This window comes from Syngnathus leptorhynchus, chromosome 16, assembly GCF_054491065.1.
Source record: "Syngnathus leptorhynchus isolate UIUO chromosome 16, UIUO_Slep, whole genome shotgun sequence".
NCBI lineage: Eukaryota > Metazoa > Chordata > Actinopteri > Syngnathiformes > Syngnathidae > Syngnathus > Syngnathus leptorhynchus.
The window spans coordinates 9085159-9109092 of NC_141210.1; the positions used below are offsets into that span (position 1 = coordinate 9085159).

Consider the following 23934-nt stretch of genomic DNA (forward strand, 5'->3'; position numbering starts at 1 on the left):
CCCAGACTACTGCTCTCCTGCTGCGATTAACGGCAGCTGCTAAGCAAAGCGTACAAAAACTCCAACGTGGCCGTCTTTGCCTTTCTGTTGTCACACATCAACAGCTGGGAGGACAGCAATTGCTGTCCTCTGGTCGGGCGAATGTCATCATCCGCCTGCGCCAACTTCCAGATGTGACCACTGTGCACACTCCTAAATTGCGCGTTCTGGCAGATCAAACACAATCTGTGCAATCTGTTCCTCGTTTAAGGTTTCACTTTGCGATTGGGTGGCAACAGAAAAGGAAGGAGCTTGTCCTCACAGGAGAATCCAACTTGGTTCCACCATACTTTGTATTATTTTGAGCACGTGTCTGCAATTTAGTTGGACAAGCTTCTGGGGGCTGCCATTTTAGATCTAAAAGTCCAGCCAGACTTTCATGTCGAAGTTTACATGACGTGCATTTGTTTTTAAGTCCCTTGAAGTCGTCCTTTTCGGACTTGCCGCTGTCTCGTCTTTCTGCAACCGTTTTGTTGAATCATGGAATTGTATTTGATGGAAGTATTTAGAGTGTTTGGCATGGGACGTTGAATAGAATTCACATAGCTTTCATCCCACAGGTATGTGCTCAGGGATTAGAAAGACTTTTTGGTGTGAACTTGCCACAGAAGAAAAGATAGGGGGCGTGGCAAGTTTCTTTCTTCAGCTGTCCCTTCCCACCTCCTCCGTCTTTTCTTCCATTCACCTTCACTAGAATGTCTTTTGTGGTTGAGATTTTTTTTTAGCTAAACAGGAATAAATAAAAAGACGTGGCAGTTGTCGTTTTGCAGACTGTGTGGCCCAAGTCCCCCCCCCCCCATATATTCCATAAGGGAAAATGGGTTTTGTTTTTCGATTTCTCAAATCCAATGTGCTAGCAGCTGGGATGTGCTCCATGTACAGAAGCCACCGTCTCATCCTCAGTATTAGGGGCCATCCCGTTTCCATTTTGGCATGTGTGGCCTTTCCCTTGAGGCTAATGTCTCAGTGGCCCTTGGTTGTGACAAAGACGCGAGGGAGGCCGGCCGGCACGGGCGCCCGTGCAGGGCAATGCATTCGTGTGCATGCAAGCATATTGATGCCGTGCCTGGACATGGGGAAGGAGTCCTACTCCAGAGAGGCACAATAGAGAATAAGAACTATTCCGGCTCCTCTTTGCTTGTCACGCCGGTGCCTGCAATCTCATCTCAGGGTTGACACTCATACGCATGTTTACATTTGTTTGTTTATTTATTTATTTTGAACATTTTAAAAGGAATACAAGAAAAAAGTAAAAATACGGAAAATGATAACTTCATAGTACAATAGAACATAAAAAACAATGATATTGCATTATAATTTTCCCTTTATAATAAATTCATTCAAGGGAGTAGATGGAAGCCTAAGCTTATCTGACTCTACCCCTTGTAACTTAGACTACTTCACAGCATATTATGGTATCCCATTAATATTTTGCCCTTATAAAAATTGTTTTTAACTTAGGTAAGGTACTACAGTTCTTTAGTTCTTCACTGCTGGTGTTCCATAATTCCACGCCTTTAACTGTTAGACAATATAACTTTAAGTTTGTTCTTACCTAATCTCTTTTAAACATAATAATAATAATAATAATAAATTATATTTATAACGCACTTTATATTCGGAGGAATCTCAAAGTGCTACATGGCAAGTAAAAACAAGAATAAAAAGCAAGGACAAGTATAAAACAACTGGACGACAACCAGGATATAAAAACAGGAATTACAGAAATGCCAAATTAAAGAAGTGAGTTTTAAGTCCGGTTTTGAAAGAGTCAGTGGATTGGGGTGCTCTTAGGTGGTCGGGGAGGGAGTTCCACAGTGTGGGGGCTGCATGGCAGAAGGCCCGGTCGCCCATGGTACGCAGCTTGGTGTTGGGGACATGGAGAAGGTGAGAATTGGATGAGCGGAGGTTTCGGGTGGCAGATTTGGGGGCAAGGAGTTCTTTGAGGCATAAGTGTTCCTCTTAAATAATAGGTACTTTCCCTCCACTCAAACAACCTCTAGATACTGTTTGGCAATTGATAATTTTTTTATTTTGTACATGAGTTGGATCAGGGTTGGGCAAACCTTTTGACTTGTGGGCCGAATTGGGTTCTAAATATTGACCGGGGGGCCGAACCAGGAGCAGATGGATGTAGTGTTTGTGTGAAGTAATAGAAATGACGTGTAAAGGTCATTGCATAAAAGGTTTTTACTTTTAGTAGGTAGTAAAGCATAGATATTCAAAAAAAGCTTTTTGAAAACAAATGCATTTATTAACAGCATTAAAAAAATATTTCACCAAAAAAACTACTATCAGTGATTCTCATTAAACACGACATTGTTATTATGAATAATAGTTTCCATCACTTCAGCGCCTGCAGGTCAGATTTATGAAATATGTTTATCTAATGAGGTGAAATCCCATCAAACTGCAAACATTCTGACCCAATACATCATCTTGAAGAATCAGTGAACGAATACATCTAAATAAACTCATAAAGAAATCAATAGTATTGTTGGTCTTCCTTTTTTGCTAGTCCATCATGGTCTGGAGTAAAATTTGTTGTGGTAATTCTTACGACAGAGCCGAGGTGTCGGTCCGTTAACCTAGATTTGTGACTGGCTTTGGTGACGTTCATGTGGCTCGAAATTCGGCACTGATGGAAATCGAGCGCACTACTTAGTACGTACATGCACTTGTGAGTGTGCACCAAGCTTTCTGACACGGCTTCCGAGAGTAAATGCGCTGGCAGGCGCTTTCCCATCTATTGGGGAAACATAGAAAATGTTTAATAATGCATTTTATTCAGGTTTGGCGGGCGTTGGATGGTTTTAAAGTCGACCAGGTCGTTGTATTTCAGTGAGTTCGGTTTAATAAAGAGAGGGTTAGTTGGTTCTCTATATTCAGCATTATTTATAAGTCTTACTGCTTTTTTTGGAGAATAAAGATTGGATCTGTGTTTGTTTTATATGTATTGCCCCATACCTCCACACAGTAAATAATGTGTGGGAGTATAAAGGAGCAGCACAAGGTATATAATGATAATTAATTCATAAGGTCTTTAACTTTATATAATACTGCTAATGATTTTGAAATTTTTGATTTGATATACATTATGTGGTTTCCAACTCAATTTATTTATAAGCACTCCAAGAAATTTTATTTTATTTACTCTTTCTATTTCTATATTATTTATTGTACGATTTTTATATTTGTGTTAGTTGGATGGTTTCCAAATATAATATACTTTGTTTTACTTAAATTTAGTGTAAGTTTGTGTCAAACCAAAACATTGTTGCGACCTTCCACAAAATGGAACAACTTGAAATCATCAAGTCTCCAAAACCACTTCACTCTGGAAGGTGGAAGAACAAAGATGATTTGAAGCAAGTGTGTTTGCCATTCGTGGATGCTTTCCCCCCCGCCTCTGCTGCCTGTGAGGAGATTGCCACTGCTTGACAAAGGATAGGAACAATAAGTCGTCATGCTCGTAAACAGTCGCAGACTTTTGGGAGAGGGAGACTTCATGTGGGTCCTTCTTGTCTTGACTTTTTTTGTCTTTGCTTTGCTCTGCCCCTGGCCAATGGATGTCACTTCCCATGTGACTGCCATTTGTCCTCGAAACGAGTGTGTGCCAGGCGGGCAGGGGAAAATATGTCGCGCTTAGTTTGGTGCCAGCCTTGTTTTTTTTGTTTGTTTTTTTTGCGGCTGCATTTGCGAGTTGTGTGGCTGCTTATCATCCTAGACTAGGGGTCCCCAACCCCTGGGCTGTGGACCGGTCCGTGGATCATTTGGTACCGGGCCGCACAAGAAAGAATAATGAATGTATGATTTTACACCTCGGTGACATGTACATAACATAACTTTACTCATGTTATATCAGCGCGATGAGGATGCTGCAAGTGAAGTTGCATAGGAATACACAGAGGATTCACGTTATTATTATACTATACCAGGGGTGGCCAACCAAGACTAAGAGCCAAATTTTTTACTCTGTTACCGCAAAGAGCCACATCATACACATGAGCACACATGAACATCACCCCCCCCCCCCCCCCCACACACACACACACACACACACACCTACCTCCGCTCAGCCAAATTTATTGTGTAACATGTCACGCACCAACATGATAATGACAGAAATTGACTCCTACAGTACTAAGTCCACAGGCCAGTTATTTTTAACAATGAACATTGGGTGCACTGTCTCACACACACAAACTCTTAGTTCAACAAAGTCCACAAACAAAAACATAATAATTTACAATAGTGTTTTTTCACTTACTATGCATGTTGCTTAGTGCATTCCTTGCCTTCAAGAATCGTCTTCAAATCTGGCTTGTATTCCGTTGTTGCTACTCGAAGCAATTCTTTTTGTTGGTTGTCTACCATTCGTTTTAGTTTGTCGTTTTCAGGAGGCAAGATTTCAACACCGTCACTGAGGCATTTTTTAACGAACTCCCCTTCATTGTATGGCTTTTTAGCCCATGCAATGTTCCAAGCCAGTTGATGCAATGCAAGTGTTGACAGTCTCTGAGTGCTTCGTAATTTTTTGCAAAAACTATACCTGTTTTTCTGCCTGACTTTTCAAAGTGTCCAACTTGCGCTTGAAAAATTCAGTCCCTTTTGGAAAGTACTTATCAATATTAGCATGAAGTAAGCTGAAGTGGTGCTGAAGATTCGAAGCTTTGAAATGCGCTAATGACGTCTGACATATCAGGCAGAATGGCTTGCCATTGCGTTCAACAAAAAAATATAAACTTTCCCATTCTGTTAAAAAACGTCCGGTGTTAATCTTCATATTTTCGTTTAGCTGTGTATTTTCTCCCTGCCATTTTGAGAGCAAAATTGACACTATTTGTTTCCTCGAATGGATTTGCCCCTCCTACTTTGCAGGACTTCACCTCATGCGCATATGCGTTTGACGGAAATACCATATTGAACTCAAGCGAAGCAACACGCACAAAAAAACCCCACAAACACAAATGTTGATTTGAATGTAAAAGAGCCGCATGAAACCAAGTAAAGAGCCGTATGCGGCTCGCGAGCCGCGGGCTGGCCACCCCTGTACTATACGGTGGTGTTCGCATACAGAATTCCTCCATGGAACTAAGGGTCGGAGGGTGTTTCGGGACGGCAGTGTTTAAGCGGTGACGCACTTCTGTTGTTGTTCTGCTATATGATTGGCTGTAAAGACAGTACGGTGATGTTTAAGATTGTGGTTGGTCTGTTTTGCGAAATGGGATAGTTCAAACATGGATGATTTTTGCAAAGAAAACTTCAATAAACAATGTGCAGCCCGGGATTATTTGATTTATTGATGCTTTTGATTTTCTAGAATTGTTTTTAGATGTTTTCTTTGCAAAAATCGTGACTTCATCAAACACCGGTCCATGAAAATATTGGCTGACAGTAATCCAGTCCGGGGTGCTATAAGGGTTGGGAACCACTGTCCTAGACGTTTCCTGCTATTTCCCGCGTGTGCCCGGCCATTGTCACACATCTTCTTTTCTGAATGTGTGAAGCCCCAGTGGCTGTGTCATTTTGGACATGACAAAGGCCCGCTTGGGCAAGTTTTGTCTGTCACGCAAATGAATGGCGTCTCACTGTTTTGCCAGGAATTGAGTGCGAACGTGACTTGTGTTTGCAATGAGCATGTCGTAAAGTGAGTTTTTGTGTTTTTCCTGTTTTCCTGTGTATTTGATTGCAATCGAGATAAGGGCTGGAGCCAGATTGCTGCTGCCTGTATCATTTCCCTCATCGGTCAGGAAGATGTTATGACAACAAAAGCTTCCCTGCACCTGCATGGGACTCCTCATGCTCTGATGTCTACTGCAAGTGCATTTGGCCTTAAACAGATTCAAATGCTCTTGGAACTGCAGACAGTGGTAGAGTTCAGCATCTTGCGGTGGCCAGGAAAGAATTTGCCCATTGTGCAAAAGCAATTTACCAGTGGAAGAACAGAAGAAAAGGGTGAGGACCCTCGGGGTCGGGACTCCAGCTCAGGGGGGGGGGGGGCTCTGTTGATTGTTCTGCTCCAACATCAACTCTACGTTATTTTAGTGAGGTTAATGAGTCAGCCGGTACTTGTGCGGATGTTTTGTGCAATGGCGGGGGCCCTGGGGCCTGAGTGCTTAGAGAAAAGCTGCAAGCCCTTGCTGTGTTTTGTTTGTAACCTCCCTGGGAAATTGCGGCGCTGGTGCAGTGTACCATGCAAAAGTAGATGTTCTTCACATAATTGTTGTTGGCCTCATAGGGTTTTATTTACATATATCTATAGATATTGTGATCTATTAAGCATCATGCACGAGTATCCTGCTCTGTTGGGGCATGTGGATACGAGCTTTGCTTTCTTTGTTCCGTCATTTGGTGTGCGGAAGTGCATTGGGGGCACAGGCGTGTCTTCTAATGCAGCCCAATCGTGAGATGGCGGGCTCGCATCGCTGCAGGCAATTCAGAATGATCACTTCACATCTTTTAGACTCGCAGGTAAAGAGCAGCTTGCATTCCTCACCCAACTGAATTTATCATATTTTGACAGTTGCAGTGACAAACGTAATAGCCCAAGTGTGTCTTTGGAGATGCATGCAGGCAGGACCCAGACTTTGCGATGCTTTTGTCACAACCCTCTGAAAATGTGCTGTGTTCCTTTGTCTGGATATGTTTTGCTGTTTTGCACTTTCTGCTGGATTCCGCTGAATGCCGTTGGTACAGGTCAGCTGTCTAAGAGATGGGGGCTAAGAGAAACTCCCTCAAAGTTAGGTAATCAATCTATAAACCGGATTCGGTTGAAGTTGGGAAATTGTGTAAAATGTAAATAAAAACAAAATACAATGATTTGAAAATCCTTTTCAACCTATATTCAATTGACTACACTACAAAGACAACATTGTTAATGCTCAAACTCATAGACTTTATTTTATTTTTCAAATAATAATTAACTTAGACTTTCATGGCTGCAACACATGCAGTAGAAGTTGGAAAAGGGCATGTTTACCACTTTGCTACATCACCTTTCCTTTTAATAACACTCATTAAACGTTTTGGAAGAGAGGAGACTAATTTGCTTAGCTTCTCATGTGGAATCTTTCCCATTCTTGCTTGAAGAACCGCTTCAGTTGTTCAACAGTCTTCCCTGTCGTATTTTACGCTTCATAATGCGCCACACATTTTCAATGGGAGACAGGTCTAAACTGCAAGCGGGCCATGGGAGAACCTGGACTCTTTTACTTCAAAGCCACGCTGTTGTAACATGTGCAGAATGTGGCTTGGCATTATCTTGCTAAAATAAGCAGTGGCGTCCATGAAAAAGACGTCGCTTGGACGGCAGCATATGTTGCTCCAAAATCTGTATGTACTTTTCAGCATTCATGTTGCCTTCACAGAAATGTTAGTCACCCATGCCATGGTAACTAATGCACCCCCATACCATCACAGACGCTGGCTTTTGAACTTTGCGTTGATAACAGCCCGGATGGTCCGCTTCCTCTTTGGTCCGGAGGACACGACGTCCAGTGTTTCCAAAAACAATTTGAAAAGTGGACTCATCAGACCACAAAGCACTTTTCCATTGTGCATCAGTCCATTTTACATGAGGTCGGGCCCAGAGAACCCGGCGGCGTTTCTGGATGTTGTTCATAAACGGCCTTTACTTTGCATGGTAGAGTTTTAACCCGCACTTACTGATGTAGTAACGAACTGTATTTACTGACAGTGGTTTTCCTGAGCCCATTTGGTGATATCCTTTACACCACAGGTGTCAAACCAAGGCCCGGGGGCCAGATACGGTGCACCACATCATTTTATTTGGCCCGTGGAGACAAATTGTGCTTCAAATTCGTGTCATTACTAGAATTGCAAATTGTTTTCATTTTTAATATATTTAAAAAAAAAATCTTTGACCAGTGTTTCCTCGTCTGATTTGAAAATGAGTTATTTGTCAGTTTGTTTTGTAGCTTTTACTGTATATAATGAGGTGCTCATACATTTATATGGGTTGACATTCATAATGGCCCTCCGAAAGAAGCTGACTACAATGCAGCCTGCGAAAAAATGAGTTTTACACCCCTGCTTTACACACGTCGGTTTTTAAGGCAGTGCCGTCTGAGGGATCGAAGGGCACGGACATTCAGTTTTGGTTTTCAGCCGTGGCGCTTACATGCAGTGATTTCACCAGAATCTCTGAAGCTTTTGATGATATTATGGACCGTAGATGTTGAAATCCCTAAATTCCCTGCAATTTTGCTTTGAGAAATGTTGTTCTTAAACTATTTTCTCACGCAGTTGTGGACAAAGTGGTGAACCTCACCCCATCCTTGCTTGTGACTGACTGAGCATATTTGGGGAGGCTCCTTTTATACCCAATCATGGTACCCACCTGTTCCCAATTAGCCTGATCACATGTGGGATGTTCCAAATAGGTGTTTGATGAGCTTTTCTCAGCTTTCTCAGTATTTTTTGCCACCTTTCCCAACTTCTACTGGACGTATTGCAGCCATGAAATTCTAAGTTAATTATTATTTGGCAAAAAACAATGAAGTTGATCAGTTTGAACATTAAATATGTTGTCTTTGTAGTATATTCAATTGAATATGGGTTGAGAAGGAATTTCAAATCGTTGTATTTTGTTTTTATTTACATTTTACACAATTTCCCAACTTCAACCGAATCCAGTTTGTAATATCAATATAGTAAGGTGTTGCCCCCCCCCCCCCCCCCCCCCCAAGCGCACTTTGCAAAAAGCACGACTGTTCAGAAGACACGTGGCCATGCGAGTGCGGACACGAGGGCCTCCTGACGGGGAAACTGGCCAAGTCCTTTCCAGATTGACGGAGGAGGATAACGAAATGAAAGCTTGCAGGCTGATGATGGCCAGAAAGAAAGAAATTAGGAAAGCGAGAATGCATCCCAGCTGCTGAAATGGAGTTGGCAGAGCCTTCTCCGCTTCTGACCTTCACTTGCTTTGGCTAAAGTCTAACTTTTAAGATGGAAAATATGCAGCGGTGGAACTTGAGAGACCCCTACTCCACCCCCACCAACTCTTCCATCTGCTTTACTCCTTTTCAGAAAAGCTTCCTCCATCAAGAGTGCCTCCTTTTTTGCACAATTTATACTCTGGTCTCTATTAAGTCATTTCCTTCTTTGGTGACTGGACTTTTATGTGATCCATCAATCACCTCGCCGCGCTTGGGCTCGGGCCTGCGCATGCACTGTGCACTATCATCTGGGTTCCCCTCTGGCTCGCCACAGTTATGCTTTTTTCTGCTACGCGCGGAGTTTAGATTTAGCTTGCGGTCGCTCAGGAAGTTCTGGCTACATTAGTTTGGGGGCCTGCTCAATGACTCGCTTCTCCGAGCAAACTTTCCACTGAGCCGCCTTGGATCCGCCCGGGATCCGCTCGGGACGGCGACTCATACTTTGGCCGGCCTCCTGCGCCCGTTTCCAGGCCAGCACCCACCAAGGCACATGGTGTCAACCTGCCTGGCAGTCGCCCAGTGTCTGTTGATGTTTGTTGAGCGCAGTGGCGGCTTTCGCACTGCCCCGAGGCCGAGGGAAGCTCCGGGTCCTCGGGTGCACTCTTGACGCTCGCCAAGTTGCCACCGCCACGGCACCGCGAGTGACGTTTCACACAGGAGTCCATTTTGTTTGCTCGCGAGCGTGACACTCGAGCTGCACAAATGATCGGCTTTTGTTACACTTTTACGGTTAGAATTGTGAACTCAATCAAAACTCGATGGGTTCTAGCTTTAAGAAATAGAAAAACAAGCTCTTGTATGCCGCCTATCCATCACATTCATGCTAATGCTAAAGTGAATAGGGCTGTTTGGTCCGTACAGGATAGTTCTGTCATTGAGGTGAAATCTGAAACATGACGTAAGAAGCGTCACTGTTTGTTTAGCGAAACAGTTGGAAGCGTACAAGTGTCTAGAATGGCCACTCAAAATTATAGTCTTCATGGCTCCTTTTGAGGATCATGCCTAGGGACACAAACAAAACAAGGTAAGGAGTCTAAAGAGCGCAGATTAAAAAAGGCCCACTTCCTGTTCTGACACTTGTGACTGTCCAGACCCTTCCTACTGACAGGGTTCTGATAACGTTAGCGTGTCTTTGCAGCAGTCGGCCCCCAACAGGTGTTTGTTTCCTGCAGGTTTTGGGTTCGTAGGCCAGGGTTCAACGGTCACTTTAACAGGGGAGGGCAGTTTAAGCCTCCCTTTATGGTCGGACAATCATCATTTGTGTTTAGACTGGGTGCACTTTTGAGAGAGAGGTCATTAGTTGTTCTTTCGTTTTCAATCTTTGGAGCCAGCCGCATGTTGTTTTTTAATACACATGGAAAGCCGTCATCAGCTTTATGAGTAATAAAGTAACGTAATGAGTTTCTCATCTTAATGAAAATGTGGAGGTCAAGTGGGAAAGGACCTCCCTGATTTTGTGGACGCGACGTGAGGGTACGTCTACAACAGCCAAGCTGTTCGTGTGGACGTAGCGCACATCAACCAGACCGGCCTGCCTCCCACCCTCTGCCAGAGCGAACGCGAGAGCAAGCGGTGGAAACTAGGCAAGCGCCAACAAACAGAGCCAGAGAAGCAGCTTCTAAAAACAAAACGGTGCTGGGGGTTTTTTTTTCTTCTCAATCCTCCTGACTCAGCGATTCTACTCTTTTGAGGCCCTTTTGTGTTTATTAGCATGGAGCCACACGGTGTGACGAATGTTCTCCTCGGGCAATTCCTGGCTTGCGATGCACAAACTGTGCCTGTAGCTTGGCAAAATACAACTTTTCCCGTGTAACCAGTTTGTCATTTCTCTGTGTTTTGCATCAAAATATGAAGGGGTACGACAGTTGTGTTCAATGGGCCAGTTTATTTGTTTGTAGGTGTGCGTGCATGCTATTTTGATTCCCTGCCAGCGTCCCAGTCTTAAAACAAACGGCTGGGTGGTCAGCGTGTGTGTTTTTTTTCTTTTTTTTTCTAATAGATATAAAAAGTTAAGTGAGTCATACATAAAGCTTGAGTCTGCTTTTGACCAATTGGGAGCATCAAGATCTTGTTGGTACACTGAAATTGCTTGCAAATAGTCTGTCAAGTTGATTTTGAATAGTGCCCTTCTGGATGAATAAATTGGTTCATTGATCGTTAATAATTGACTTATTTGTTGATTATGCTAGTGTCCTCATTGGAACTTGTTAAAAATGTTTAAAAAAAATAAATAAATTGATATACAGTGGAGCCTCGGTTTTCAAACGTCCCGGTTCTCAAACAATTCGGTATTTGAACAAAAAATTAGAGATTTGTTTTGCTTCGGATGTCAGACGAAATTCGGTTGTCGAACCTCGCGAGATGAGCCGAGAGGACCCGCATGCCAACTGACTCCGTTCGTTATTACATTCTAGTTACTCTGAGGATTGCATCAACTCAAATCATGCCTCCAAATGAAGCAAGTGGGAGCAGTAAAGCCATCCTAAAACACTAAGACACTTCTAAAGCAATGCGCTCAGCGCGCTGCGGTTGCGCGATCGGACTAAATTAAGATCCATGTGCACTGAGGTCCACTTAAATTTTGGAAAGTCCATTAGGACTTTAAAAATATTTTCTAAATTTTAGCGGCCGCTCTGTCACAATAATGCAACCAGCGCGGTGCAGTTAGTTGCGCGTTCGGCGGTGCGCTGCAGTTGCGCGATCGGACAAAATTAAGCTCCCTGCGCACTGAGGTCCACTTAAATTTTGGAATTAAAAATATTTTCTAAATTTCAGCGACGGCTCTGTCACAATAATGCGACCAGCGCGGTGCAGTTGCGCGGTCGGTGACGCGCTACGGTTGCGCGTTCTGCGGTGTGCTGCAGTTGCGCGATCGGACAAAATTAAACTTCCTGCGCACTGAGGTCCACTTAAATTTTTGGAAAGTACATCTGGAACTTAAGAATATTTTCTAAATTTCAGCGACGGCTCTGTCACAATAATGCGACCAGCGCGGTGCAGTTAAGCGGTCGGTGACGCGCTACGGTTGCGCGTTCGGCATTGCGCTGCAGTTGCAGTATCAAACAGAAATGCGCAAATGAAAAAATGCTTAAAAAAGGCGGGTTTTTTTTCTTGGAACGGATGATTTTTTTTCCCCATTATAATGGGAAAACATGATTCGGAATTCGAACAATTCACTTCTCGAACAGCCTTCTGGAACGGATTGTGTTCGAAAACCGAGGCTCCACTGTATTTTGACATTATGCTTGTGTAAGTCTGGTTCAAGTTTCAAGTTTTGCGAACAGCGTTGAAGCGCGTTATGTTTTTCTTAGCTTTTTTTTGTTTGTTTTGTTTTTTTGCATCGCTATTCCCACTCCTCGGTTTGTTTTGACAATCGCCTCGAGTGTCAAACATGCGCTCCAGACATGTCCAGGACCTGACCGAAACCGCAACGGACGGTCACAGAGCGTTGCGTCTTCACACTGCGCTAACATTGTTTGCGTCTTGATTTGCTTTTAAGTGCAACAACAACGATTGAAAGAGCAAGAGGTGCCATGTTGTTTTTAGTATTAGCATTTCAAATCCACAGACATGGTGCAGTAGCGGTTTGACATTTTTTAGCATTAGCATTTAGCTTTAGGCTGAAAACGTCGTCTTCCCCTGAATGAGGCCGTGCATGTCCAACTCAACACTACCACAATAGGCCCATGTTTTTTTGTTTGCATGTTCATTTAATCTCCACTTGTACAAATGAGCTCCTGCAATAATAATAATAAAAAGAACATCAATATTAACAAGGCATTTTCCAAAATAAACAGGGAAAATGTAATTTACAATCACATTGAAAATATTTCTCATTTTCAAGGATTTCTGTTTGACAGAAACATATTCCAGTTATATTGCTTAGTTTTCGTCAATGAGTTCTTTGAATTGCAGCACTGAATATGCAAGACATTGGCCGATGTGTTGATAGAGGAGTCTGGCGTACAATGAACCGTGGAATAGAAAGAGGGCTTGGCTGCTGAGCGCAAGTCCCGACATGACGGATGTTGACAGATCTGTCTCCCTGCACATCTGTACACACAAGCATCGTCATACTCACAGTGAGTTTGTGCTTGCCCTCCACACCATTTTGCAAGTCCCCATCTAAACGACAGTCTGCTTATTAATTCACGTTGGGTGCACAATGATTGCTGGCGTGATGCCTACTTTAATTCAAAAGCACTCATCTTGTACATGGTAAACCCTGCAGTTCCCTTATAGGGAGAATAAATAATAAATAGTCACTGTGTGTAATTCACATGTGTGTTAAATGTAACTGAGGCAAGCGCTATGCTGCCTGCATAAGGCGTTGTTAGGTCAGTCAACAGCATTCTTGTCCCCGCTCATAATCCCGATGACTTGTCCCCTTTTGTGACGGCCCGTGCGTCCAAATGGTGCAAAAGGGGATTTAGATTGCGTATTTGCAGACACGCGTCGACTTAGACTGTCTGACACTGCGGGGCCCAACAAGCTCTTTGGTTGCCCATGCTGGCACCAAACCATTTCTAATCTTCAAAGATTTCAATCTGTCACCATTTTACACGAGGTGACGACACACAGCAGGTCTAAAATGGCGACAGACTGCTCACTGCATTAGCTGATGCAGAGCAGAGCTTTCTTTCTTTTTCCTCTTTCACTCTGAGCCACATATCAAAAATAGGAAGGCTTGTGTGATGAAAAGTTTTGATTTGATGTGCAGTGGTCCTGTAGCAGCAGCACTTCAAATTCCAGGTTGCCGTTTTGAACAGCGGGTTCGGGGATGGGGAGTTGCGCCTGTTTCTGAGGCAGCGCCCTGTTGACACCATCCAGCTCCGGCTGAGAGGGCTCGCGCTCCAGGTCTAGGTGGCCTTTGGCCCTCTTCTTGCGGACAAAGCAAACCACTCCCACGGCGATTGCTATCAGCACCAGCAGGAGCAAGATGGCCATGGAGGGCACCAGCATGGCAGTCATCTTCTTGTTCACCATTTGTGCCCCACTGACGCTGGCGTTTTTCTCATTGGCCGTACGCGCCTGAGTGCAGACGCTGTCAATGCCATTCGGGGCCCCCAGCGGACTGGCGCAAATGGCGTACGTGCAGTTAGGCTTCAGGCCTCGGAGTCTGTATTCCGGATACGACGCGGGCAGGCTGAGTTGCATGGGCCTGCGGTCCGGCCCAGAGAGATTGCGGTAGGTGAGTCGGATGCCGCGGATGTACGGCTGTGATTCAATGTAGCGATGAAGATCCAGCAGGATGGAGGTGGACGTCGCCTGGCTCCAAATGAGATCTGCCGCGTTTGGCATGACTGTTGTCACACGGGGTGAGGAGGGATGCTGATTTTGCACTTGGCAATAAAACCCAGAGGTGCCGAGAGGACAGCTACACTCCACTTGACCAGAGTGGTCCAGACGACAAGTGCCACCATTCAGGCAGGTGTGAGAGGGGCAGAAGTGCCGTTCCTCGCCGGACTCCACAATGCGGCTGCTGCTGCTTGGGGACGCGGGAACCGGCGGAAAGGGATTGTCTTGGTTTGTGTCGTCGTTATGGTTAGCCTCGTGCATCGGAATAGCTGTCGTAATACTGGCCAAGGTCGTGACAGGAACGGCGTTCATAGTTCTGGCTGAGGTCACAGATTGCGTCGTCGTGGTAGGGCAGCCAAAATCTCGGTGCTCCAGTCTCTCTACAACCTTGCCAGCATTGATTGGGGGAAAGTGGCAGCGGGTCTCCTCTGTTCTCTCCAGCGTAATGCTTTGTGCTTGCAGCCAGCTTGGGAGCCAGGCTAAGCTACACAGGCAGTTGAAGGGGTTCTCTGCCACGATCAGCTTCGTAAGGTGAGGGAATAGCTGACTAAACTCAGCCGAGAGCCCTTGCAGACTCAGACTGCTGATGTCCAACTCCTTCAGTTCTTGGAGGTTCCTCAGGTCCTGAAAATGAAGAGGGCCCATGGGATTGCCAGCCAGGCTGAGGTAAATCAGCCCTCGAATTTCTTTCAGGATTGGTGGGAGAACCCTCAGTTGGTTTCTTGAGATGTCCAGCTCGTGCAGGTTCCTCAGACTGCCAATCAGCTCCGAATTCAGGTCAATCAGTCCCACGCCGCCTAATTTGAGTGACTCGAGATTGGGCGTTTGGAAGTCCGAGTGGCCTATCATAGTTATGGCGTTGAAACGCAGATCCAGCAGCAGCAGCCGGGGCATCTCCAGAACGGGCAAAGTCGTCAACCTGTTGCCTTGCAATTTTAGCTCCAGCAAGTTATCCAAGCCACTAAAAGCAGCAGGGTGGATGGTCTCAATATGATTGGCGTACAAATAGAGGCGCTCGAGGAGCACCATAGCTCGGAAGCAGTGCTCAGAAATGCGGCTGATTTGGTTGGATGACAAGTCCAAGTTTTTCAAAGAGGTCAGCGGGAGGAAGACCCCGTCGAAAAGTTGGGTCAGTTTGTTTTGGCTTAGGTCCAGCATTTCCAAGTTCTCCAGACCATCAAAGTCCTCTGCGGATAAGCCCTCGATGCCATTGGAAAAAAGGTAGAGGCTCCTCGTCAAGTGCGGCACTCCCTGCGGAAAGGTGGCCGAACGTCTCTGGAAACACAAGATTGATTCCGGCGTGGAGCAAGAGCAGCCCTTTGGGCATTCGGCGATGTCCTCGGGACTGACGAGGGTGACAACGAGCGGCATCAGTGCCATGAGAAAGACCTTCATCCTGCGTGCCACTGAGCCTGAAACAAAAGACCAGAGAAGAGTGTCAGTCACCTCCCATTGGAGGCTGAATGGGGGAGCAGGACACCAGCAAACTGCTGCAAATGAGAAAACTTGCAAAAAGCTTGGTACGAACGACAATTGCAACCAGTGGTACGAGCTGTCCAACACTTTGCACCGCCGCTACATTACTCCTAGAGAGATTAAATTTTGCATCTAAGGTTTGGCAAAGCAGAGCGCTTTAGCCTTGGGCTGCCAGAAAATGGTGACCACACGTTTCTGCTGCTGCATTGAAGGCACGAGTCCATTTTGTCCTCAATTCAGGAAAAAACACAGAACGCTATATGCACCTTACGTCACTACATCCACCTTACGTCACCACTACTTCAAACAAAACAAATCAAGAGCCTGATATGTTACCTAAAAGCCAGGCTTGCTAAACAGACTATCTGGACTGCGAGACTGCAAGGAGATCAAACAAATGGAGGGAAAAGATGAGGGAAAGGTGCGCCAAGAGGAACCAGGAGAGAAAGAAGACACTTTATTATTGCCTCAGTAGACTTGGGAATGAGTGGGAGGTGGGGCCGCTACAGGCCTAATTTCTATCTGTCAACAGATTTTTGGATCTTTGCACCGAGTAAGCTAGAACGAATGTGTGCGTTTGCGCACGTGCGTGTGTTTCTCCACCTCCCCCCAGGTACAATAGTCTCATTGTGGCAAAGGCACAAGAAAGGCTGCAGTGTCTTCAAGCCTCTGGCTCGGCGAGAGCTAAAAGCTCTCATTTCCTCATAGCAAAGACTGCACATACTTTTGGGACTTTATTGCTTCAGTCGTTTGTGTCTCTGCAGCGCTCATACCTTCACCAAGTATTTGGAATACTTTTGAGACCACACACGAAATGCTCTATTCTTGCGCAGGGTTGTCAGGCCATACGTGTCCAAGCCATTTTCATCAATCTCATCATCACTGTTGTCCGTCTTTGTTTTTACCAGCATGGGGCATTTGGGGAGCTGTAGAAAAAGAGCCTGTATCATCTCAGCTACAGCCTTTCCAGAGGCCTTTCTTTTCTTTTTGCAGCCCCCTCTGGAAAAGATTCCCGCATTTCTTATTTTTCCTTCTCTCATGTGCTGAGTACGAATCATGCCGACACGCGGCGCCATCCCGAATATTGACGCCAGGACCCAGTTGACCTACTGGCCATAAAGCCCGTCATTTGGGGGGTGGCGGCTTCATTGGTGGACGACACTTGAGGGATGTTGAGAGAGGAGTTTGAAAACAACAAAGGCTGCAACAAAATGGAGGGCTTGCTTTGGGGCGCTGCGGAAAGTTCGTCCTCCTTCCCTCCTTCAGACTCTTCGTCTTTCCCTCCTTGCGTGCTTGTTGAGCCATTCCTCAGCCTGCCGGCAGCTGAGTTTGAAAAAGCGCAATTGTCTGTGTCACGGCCTTGGCATGCGGAGAGCAACAAGAACTTTTCGAGATGACAGATTTAAGAGAGAAGGGCGCTGGTCGTAAATGAATGACCGGTTGGAGAGAGAGAAAAAAAAACAGATGCACTCCAGCGGTTGTTATAAATGAGCTCCTTTGTGCAATCCTCCGGTCGAGTGGCGATGGTGTGTTTAGTGGCGCTTGGTCGTTCGTGCTACTTGCCCCTCGTTGGTTTGTCAACACACAAGATTCGGCTTTAGCTTGTTTGCCCTAAAGTAAATTGGAAAATAGCTCAAGTGTTGATTGCTCCAAAACAGAGAGCACACCTCCCCCATCGACAGATGCAGAAGCAGTAACGGCGCCTCGTGGGCATCTGTTGACGCGAAGCCACGATTGGATCCGGACAGGCAAAATGCAGAGAATTGCTCAGACTGATGGGAGGGAGCCCCTCGACTCTTTCCACGTTGTTTGTCCTTGGCACGACCCATTGTCATTGGGCAAACACGGGTTTGCCATCCTCTTCTTTGCTGTCAGCAGTGTCTACACGTTACCACAGATGGCTCTTGTTATCCATAATCCGGCGGGGTCACGTGTCATTGTAACTAAGGATTTGTGATGGACGAGCGCGATTTGGGGAGGATGAAAGCGGATAAGCAAAGGTTAGAGACAGAAAGCGCCTCGGCAGATGAATTAACAATTACAGAAAAGACACGTGGTGTTTTTTTTTTTTTTTTTTTTTTTTTTTTTTTTTTTTTTTTTAAATTGCAGTGGTATTTCACAATACCTGTTGAGTCTAAATATGTCTGCTATGTTCATGATGGACTGCCAAGTATGTGTACCGTTGCATGTCACAGATTACAGTCTTACACCGGTTGTACCTGTATGACCTAATGAGGGGAGGTAGGTGGAGGGTGGAATATAATAACTGGCCCCTATAGGAGTTTCTTCATCCATGATCTTGTTGTCATAGAGCAGGCATGTCCAAAGTCCGGCCCGCGGGCCAAATCTGGCCCCTGGTTAGATTTTATACGACCTGCATCTTCGGTCTTATAATGTATTATTTATGGCCCGCCTGCACTGTCAAACTGAATAAAAAAAATCATGAAACCTGAAACTGTAATTTTGCCCATTACCAAAAGGTGGCAGCACCACCCCTTTCCGCTCATTTCTGCCATGGCGACTGCAAAGAAATCGAGGAAATTTGACATTGAGAGACGTCGCTTTCAAGAGAAATGGGAATTACACTGAGAAACAAGGCAACTGTGTTTGTCTAATTTCTCAAGAGACGGTTGTCTTGTTTAAGGATTTCAACCTAAAGAGACACTATCAGACTAAACATGCTAACACATACAACAAGCTAACAGGAAGTGACCGCGCCAATAAAGTAAAGCAGCTCATGCGGCGCTGTGAGTCAAAAGTAAATCAAAAGTAAATATTACTTAATATTAAATATTACGAAGTGGCCATGTTAATACTGTTGATGTTATGAACCTGTAGACGTGACACAAACTATTACTTTCTGAAGGATATTGTAAATGACAAGAGCAGAATCCACTTGTTTTAAGTTTTAATAATAACAGACAACTTTGCATTACTTATAACCCCTGTTTAAAATGTTCATGAGGCTATAATAATTTTAAACTTGTGTAAATTTAAGGTATTTCATAAGGTTTGTTCAATGTTATCGGACACTTCAGATATGAATGAAAGGCAGAATTTATGGTTTTAGAGTTGTTCACATCCGCCTGAGTGACTTATTTGATTATTTTGTTTTATAACAGTGTGTATTTGCATGACATTTTCGTAGTTAAAGAATGTCAGAAAAAACTATTGGCCCCCGGGCCCCTTCACTTTATCAAATCTGGCCCTCCTTGCAAAAGGTTTGGACACCTCTGTCATAGCGGATGTGGTGTCCTACTTTTTGAAGCCTAATGAATGACGGATTGAGCATGTCTTTCCACATGCGGACGCTTTGAATTGATGACCAACATTCATCACCAAACATGCATTGTAATTGTCAGGATGTCAGCGCTTACTGACTTTTTATTAGCATGTCTTTTTTACAGTATAATTTGTGGTTAGGATGGCATTTTTAAAAAAAATTGTGGAGGACAGCGTGGAGAGGGTGGAAAAAGTAGCATCGAGATTTGCACGAGCAGCACAAACACTCGCTGGCTGGCCATTTATTTATTTCACAATGAACAAAATAATGTGCTTTTTCTTTTTGCGGAGGACAGTGTTGATGTTTTTTTTATGATGTGAGATAATCTTTTTCTTAGAGGGTGGAAAGAGGAGCATTGAGATTTGCACGAGTGGCACAAACATTTGCTGGCTGGCCATTTATTTCTTTCACAATGACCGAAATAATATGCATTTACAATTAGCCTTCAAGTAAACTCAAAGAATCCTGTACATTAAGGGTGTATTCAGACCTGACTGTTTGGTCCGCTTTAAACGGACCAGGGTTCGATTGTAACTCTGGTCCGGCCCGTTTGAGCAGGTGTGAATACACGCAAACGAATCCTGGTGCGGATTGAAGACACTTTAAAAAGTGGGTCTCGGTCCTCTTCCAAACAAACTCTTGTGCGGTTCGCTTCAGGTGTGAATACAAACAACGAAGATCTGCACCAACAGCACAAATATGCAGAGCAGGAACGCAGTGTGTAGGACTAACATGTTTTCCTCCATTTCCAGGTCTGTGCTCTGTCTGCTGCCCCAGTCATTGTTGTCCAATGGGAGCACAGATTGTTACAAGCGTGGATGTTTATACTTCACTTGCAAAATGTACAGCCTGAATAGGAACCGCACCAAATGAAAAAAATTAAGTCCGCTTTTGGTCCGGACCAAACAAGTGGACTAAAGGATGTTTCTGGTCTAAATACACCCTAAGTCTGCTTTTGGTCCAGACCAAACAAGCGGACTAAAGGACTTTTGGTGTAACACTTAACAGATTTTCGTTGGTGGTGTGCCTCGAGATTTTCTCCAATGAAAAGGTGTGCCGTGAATGAAAAAAGGTTGGGAAACACTGCCCTAGACAATCCATCATTGTTTGTCTTACAGTTTAGATGTACAGTCTATCCATCGGCTAAATTTGGGCAGTAACACATGTCAACGTTTTGAATTTCATCAGCTAAGCTCATTGATACGTAAAGACCTGAGGGTCTTGGGGATTTGGGTTTAGGGGGACGACTTGAGGTTAAAGATCAGGCTTAGATTAGATCTTCCACCATTAATTACCCTGTGTTTTGTGATTCCATTCGAAGAGGTAACAAGGCTCCTTTGATATCACACATACACAGATCAGGTTGCACACACTTGCCGCACTTGAAGCCTGCTCGTGTCAGCAGCACGCCTTTACAAAATTCGAAACCTTTCAGAGCAAGTCTGAAGGGAATAAGACTAGAGCGGATGTCGTCTCCGCAAAGGCACGGCACACTAGTGGCCAGTTTTCACAGTTGTCGTGTTTGCGTCTGGTGGGGGACGTTGTCTTAACTGGGCCGTCTTTCATCGTCAATGACTGGCTTGCTTATTGGCCAGTTTTCACCGTTGTCATGTTTGCGTCCGGTGGGTAACGTTAACTTAGCTGGGCCGTCTTTCATCGTTGATGACTGGCGTGCTTAGACGGCGGTGCTTAGACTGACATGGTTTGGACATCCCTGGCCAGCAACCTCTCACGGCGCGGTGAGACGTGAAAATATGTAGTAGTGTAGTACCGTTGCATTGCCCGGCACCAACGATTCACCTCTCACTTGGACACTGCGGTAGCTGTTTCACAGGCTTGACAGGCCTGTTCTCGATAATCTGTGATCTCCAAAGTCACCGCACTTTGGTTGGTTGCTTTTCATCATGTCTGCATGTGCGCCCACATCTTGCCCTTTTGGTTTTGGTTACGGTTAATGACAGAAGAGTGGGATGACTGCTATGAGTTTTTTTCCCCACCATGCGGCACAACCTGTTTTTCAGGGCCCTCATCTGCCCAGCTTGCTTTTCCAAGAGCAACCGTTTCTGATTTTTCAAGTCCTTCCACCCCCAACCAAAGCCGTCTCCGTCCAGCCTCGCTCTCGAGCAGGGGTGTCAAACTCACTTTTGTCGCGGGTCGCATTGTAGTCAAAGTTTACCTTGGAGGGCCATTATGACTGTTAATGCCTTATATTATTTACAGTATAGGGTACACAGCAAACTGATCAATAACTAGTTTTGAAATCAGAGACCAGTCAAAACTGGTCAAATTGTTTAAAAAGATGAATGGTAATAACAATTGCTAGCAATATTTATGTTTCTAAAAAGTGAAGACAATTTATAACTTTAGTAATGACACAAAGTCGATGCAAAATGTGTCATTGTGGGCCACATAAAATGATGTGGCGGGCTGTAGCTGGGGCCCTGGGCTTTGAGTTTGACACCTATGCTTTAGAGCGTGCGATGACATCCGTGCTGGACAATCGTTCAGCAGCCTCTACGTCACCGCTCATTGCTGACCAAAGGCAAAATCTTTGACTCTCGCTGAGGGAGAGCTCAATGTTTCGTGACAAATCCAAGCAATCTGCTTCAATCTCACAAATCTTTGTCACTTGCAGATTGTGGGAGCACATGCCTGGCGAGCTTTTACGCGTCGACCTCGTTGCTGCCGCATCGAACGCGTGCATGGCAAATATTCTCCAGGAAACGAGCGCCGGCTACGCATTCCTCCACTTGAGGAATGTGTGCGTGCGTCAAGTCAACACAACTGGAGCATAAGTAGCAGCAACATGCACACATTCTCCTGCGTCGCTTTGCCCCGCCCCCTCCCCCACCTCGCTGAGCAAAACCAGGCTGCTGTGGAGGAGGTTCCAAAGCAATTAGCGAGAGTTAGCCATGTGCGACCAAAGGTCGAGAGGCCAACACGGTTGCCGTCTTTTGATTTCCAGGCATTTACGGCGTCGGGACGGGGAAGAAGAAACAATGTGAAAATGGGCTTGCTCATTGCACCCCTCTGTACGGAACACTAGCATTCGAGCCATCACCCGCTGAAGGCACTCTAGTGTGGCTCCATTCGGGTGTGGCCAGCTCGGGTCCGGAGACAACGTCACCTGCAACCACCAAGGCGCTTACTAAAGCCTGCGTCGCAAAAAAAAAAAAACTCCGGCAGCTCAAAGAGCAACGTTGTTTTCTTTACTAAGAATGCAGGCCAACAACTCCGGACTCAGACGGATGGGGCGCATAGCGAAGGAGGAGCGCATCATTGGCTCAAGCCGCCAATACCGGTATAGGCGTCCGCTGGAAAGCGAGCACTCTGCCGAACGCCGTTTGAATGAGTGGTGGCAGTTCGGAGTGCTCCCCCTTTGCTCCTTACGCCAGCGGACTGCTTGCGATTCGCAGGGATCTTAGCGTTCCAAAAAAAACTTTGCTTAAATTGTCACTTTTGTGTTTGTGCTCAAATGGCATCATGCGGGTCCTGCGGGATCTGCCCTGCTCCCCCGCGTGCGCACTCCTGTGTGCTTTTGCCTCATCAGGTCCGGTCCCCCCCCCCCCCCCCCCCCACCCCCAACTAATTACAGCCTTACATTAAGTGCTCTTTTTGCTTTTTTTTGTACTCGAGGGGCCCCCTCTGAAAAGGCTGCAATTTGCAGTGGCTTTTCTGGGACGAGCATCCGCCCTCAACTCCCTCTCATCCCATCCTCATGCATCTCCCTCATACCCGCCCAGAAAGATGGTGGTTGTTGGACCTTTTGACCTCCTATCAGTCAGCCGTCTCGCATCTTTTTGTCATTCATCTGTCTTTAACTTGAGAAAATCCGCTTCATGCGATACTTGCCACTATTCTTGCTGCTTGACGTGCACTGCAGCATTTTCCAATTTCACTTTGCACACTCGCCAACGCTGCCCAACACGGCACGCTGGCCTCCGCTCACATTCTGCCGTGCGCTTTTTCTTCCCATCCATTCACGGGACTCATCAACAGCTTCCTGACTGCCGCTTGATGGAAAGCAGAAGTAGCAGTAGCGCCCTCGTTAGGTTGCCAAGCGTCCTTTGGAATCTCCAGCTCCTGTGCTGGAGTGCTCATCATTTATTCCAACACAACCAACGCCTGTGTGCCTCCAAAGTTGGTGTGCAGTGATGAAACCAAAAGGACATAGCAATGTTCAGAGCATCTGCGTGTTGGATATGATTTTTTGTACAGATTGATTCAATGCCCCTCCAAGTTCCCTCAGCTCGACTCGTAAGCCAACAAGCACCCGCCAGCTCCCACTCCGGCCTGCCTGCCAGCTTCTCGCTTCCGCTCAGGCGACCATTTGCTGTGTTTCACCAGCTCAAAAGCCCAATGCGAGCAACCCATGACAACGCTGCTCCTCCAAAAGTGAACCGCGCGTCCAGCCGTTTTACGTGTAGAACCCAGCTGTGGGCCATCAAAGAAAGTGAAAAGTTTTACCTTTACTTGGCTTTCGTTTTCTTTCTATCGTGCTGTAAAGTCCACAGGCACCGTTGAAATGTCGTCAAAATTGCGCGCTTGCCCGCCAGCTCGCCTGCTGCCTCCGCTCCGCACACGAGAAAAAGGCTTTCTTTCGTGTTGCTTTTTGCTGGCTGCCTCGGTGGGAGGAGCCGGAGTCACCTTGCAGCGCACATTCCGGACGCACTTCTGCTCACTTGTACTCGTGCGACCTGTTTCAAAGACTCTTTGCGCTATCCTCCCTCCCTCCCTCCCTGACGCAGATTGTTTGAGGTGGATTTGCATGTGCCGTCGTCTTGCTTGCAGCTCGTTGATCGTAAGCCCTGCCCTTGCTTGTCAAATGCTCAACTTCAATTTTCAACACACGTCCGAGCGGCGCAGCAGTTTATGACA

At 45.6% G+C, this 23934-nt stretch overlaps 2 protein-coding genes across 5 annotated transcripts in view; one reads left to right on the forward strand and one right to left on the reverse strand.

The window, feature by feature from the left end:
• Window positions 1-23934, forward strand: part of coro7 (coronin 7) — a 38801-nt gene that overhangs the window by 6409 nt on the left and 8458 nt on the right. The window lies entirely within an intron of this gene.
• On the reverse strand, window positions 12689-23714 carry vasnb (vasorin b). The gene is made up of 2 exons (XM_085934539.1): window positions 23524-23714; window positions 12689-15709 (listed from the first exon to the last, which is right to left on the reverse strand). Exon 2 carries the CDS (start codon window positions 15690-15692, stop codon window positions 13671-13673), a length of 2022 nt encoding a protein of 673 aa, XP_085790665.1. The 5' UTR covers window positions 15693-15709; window positions 23524-23714; the 3' UTR covers window positions 12689-13670.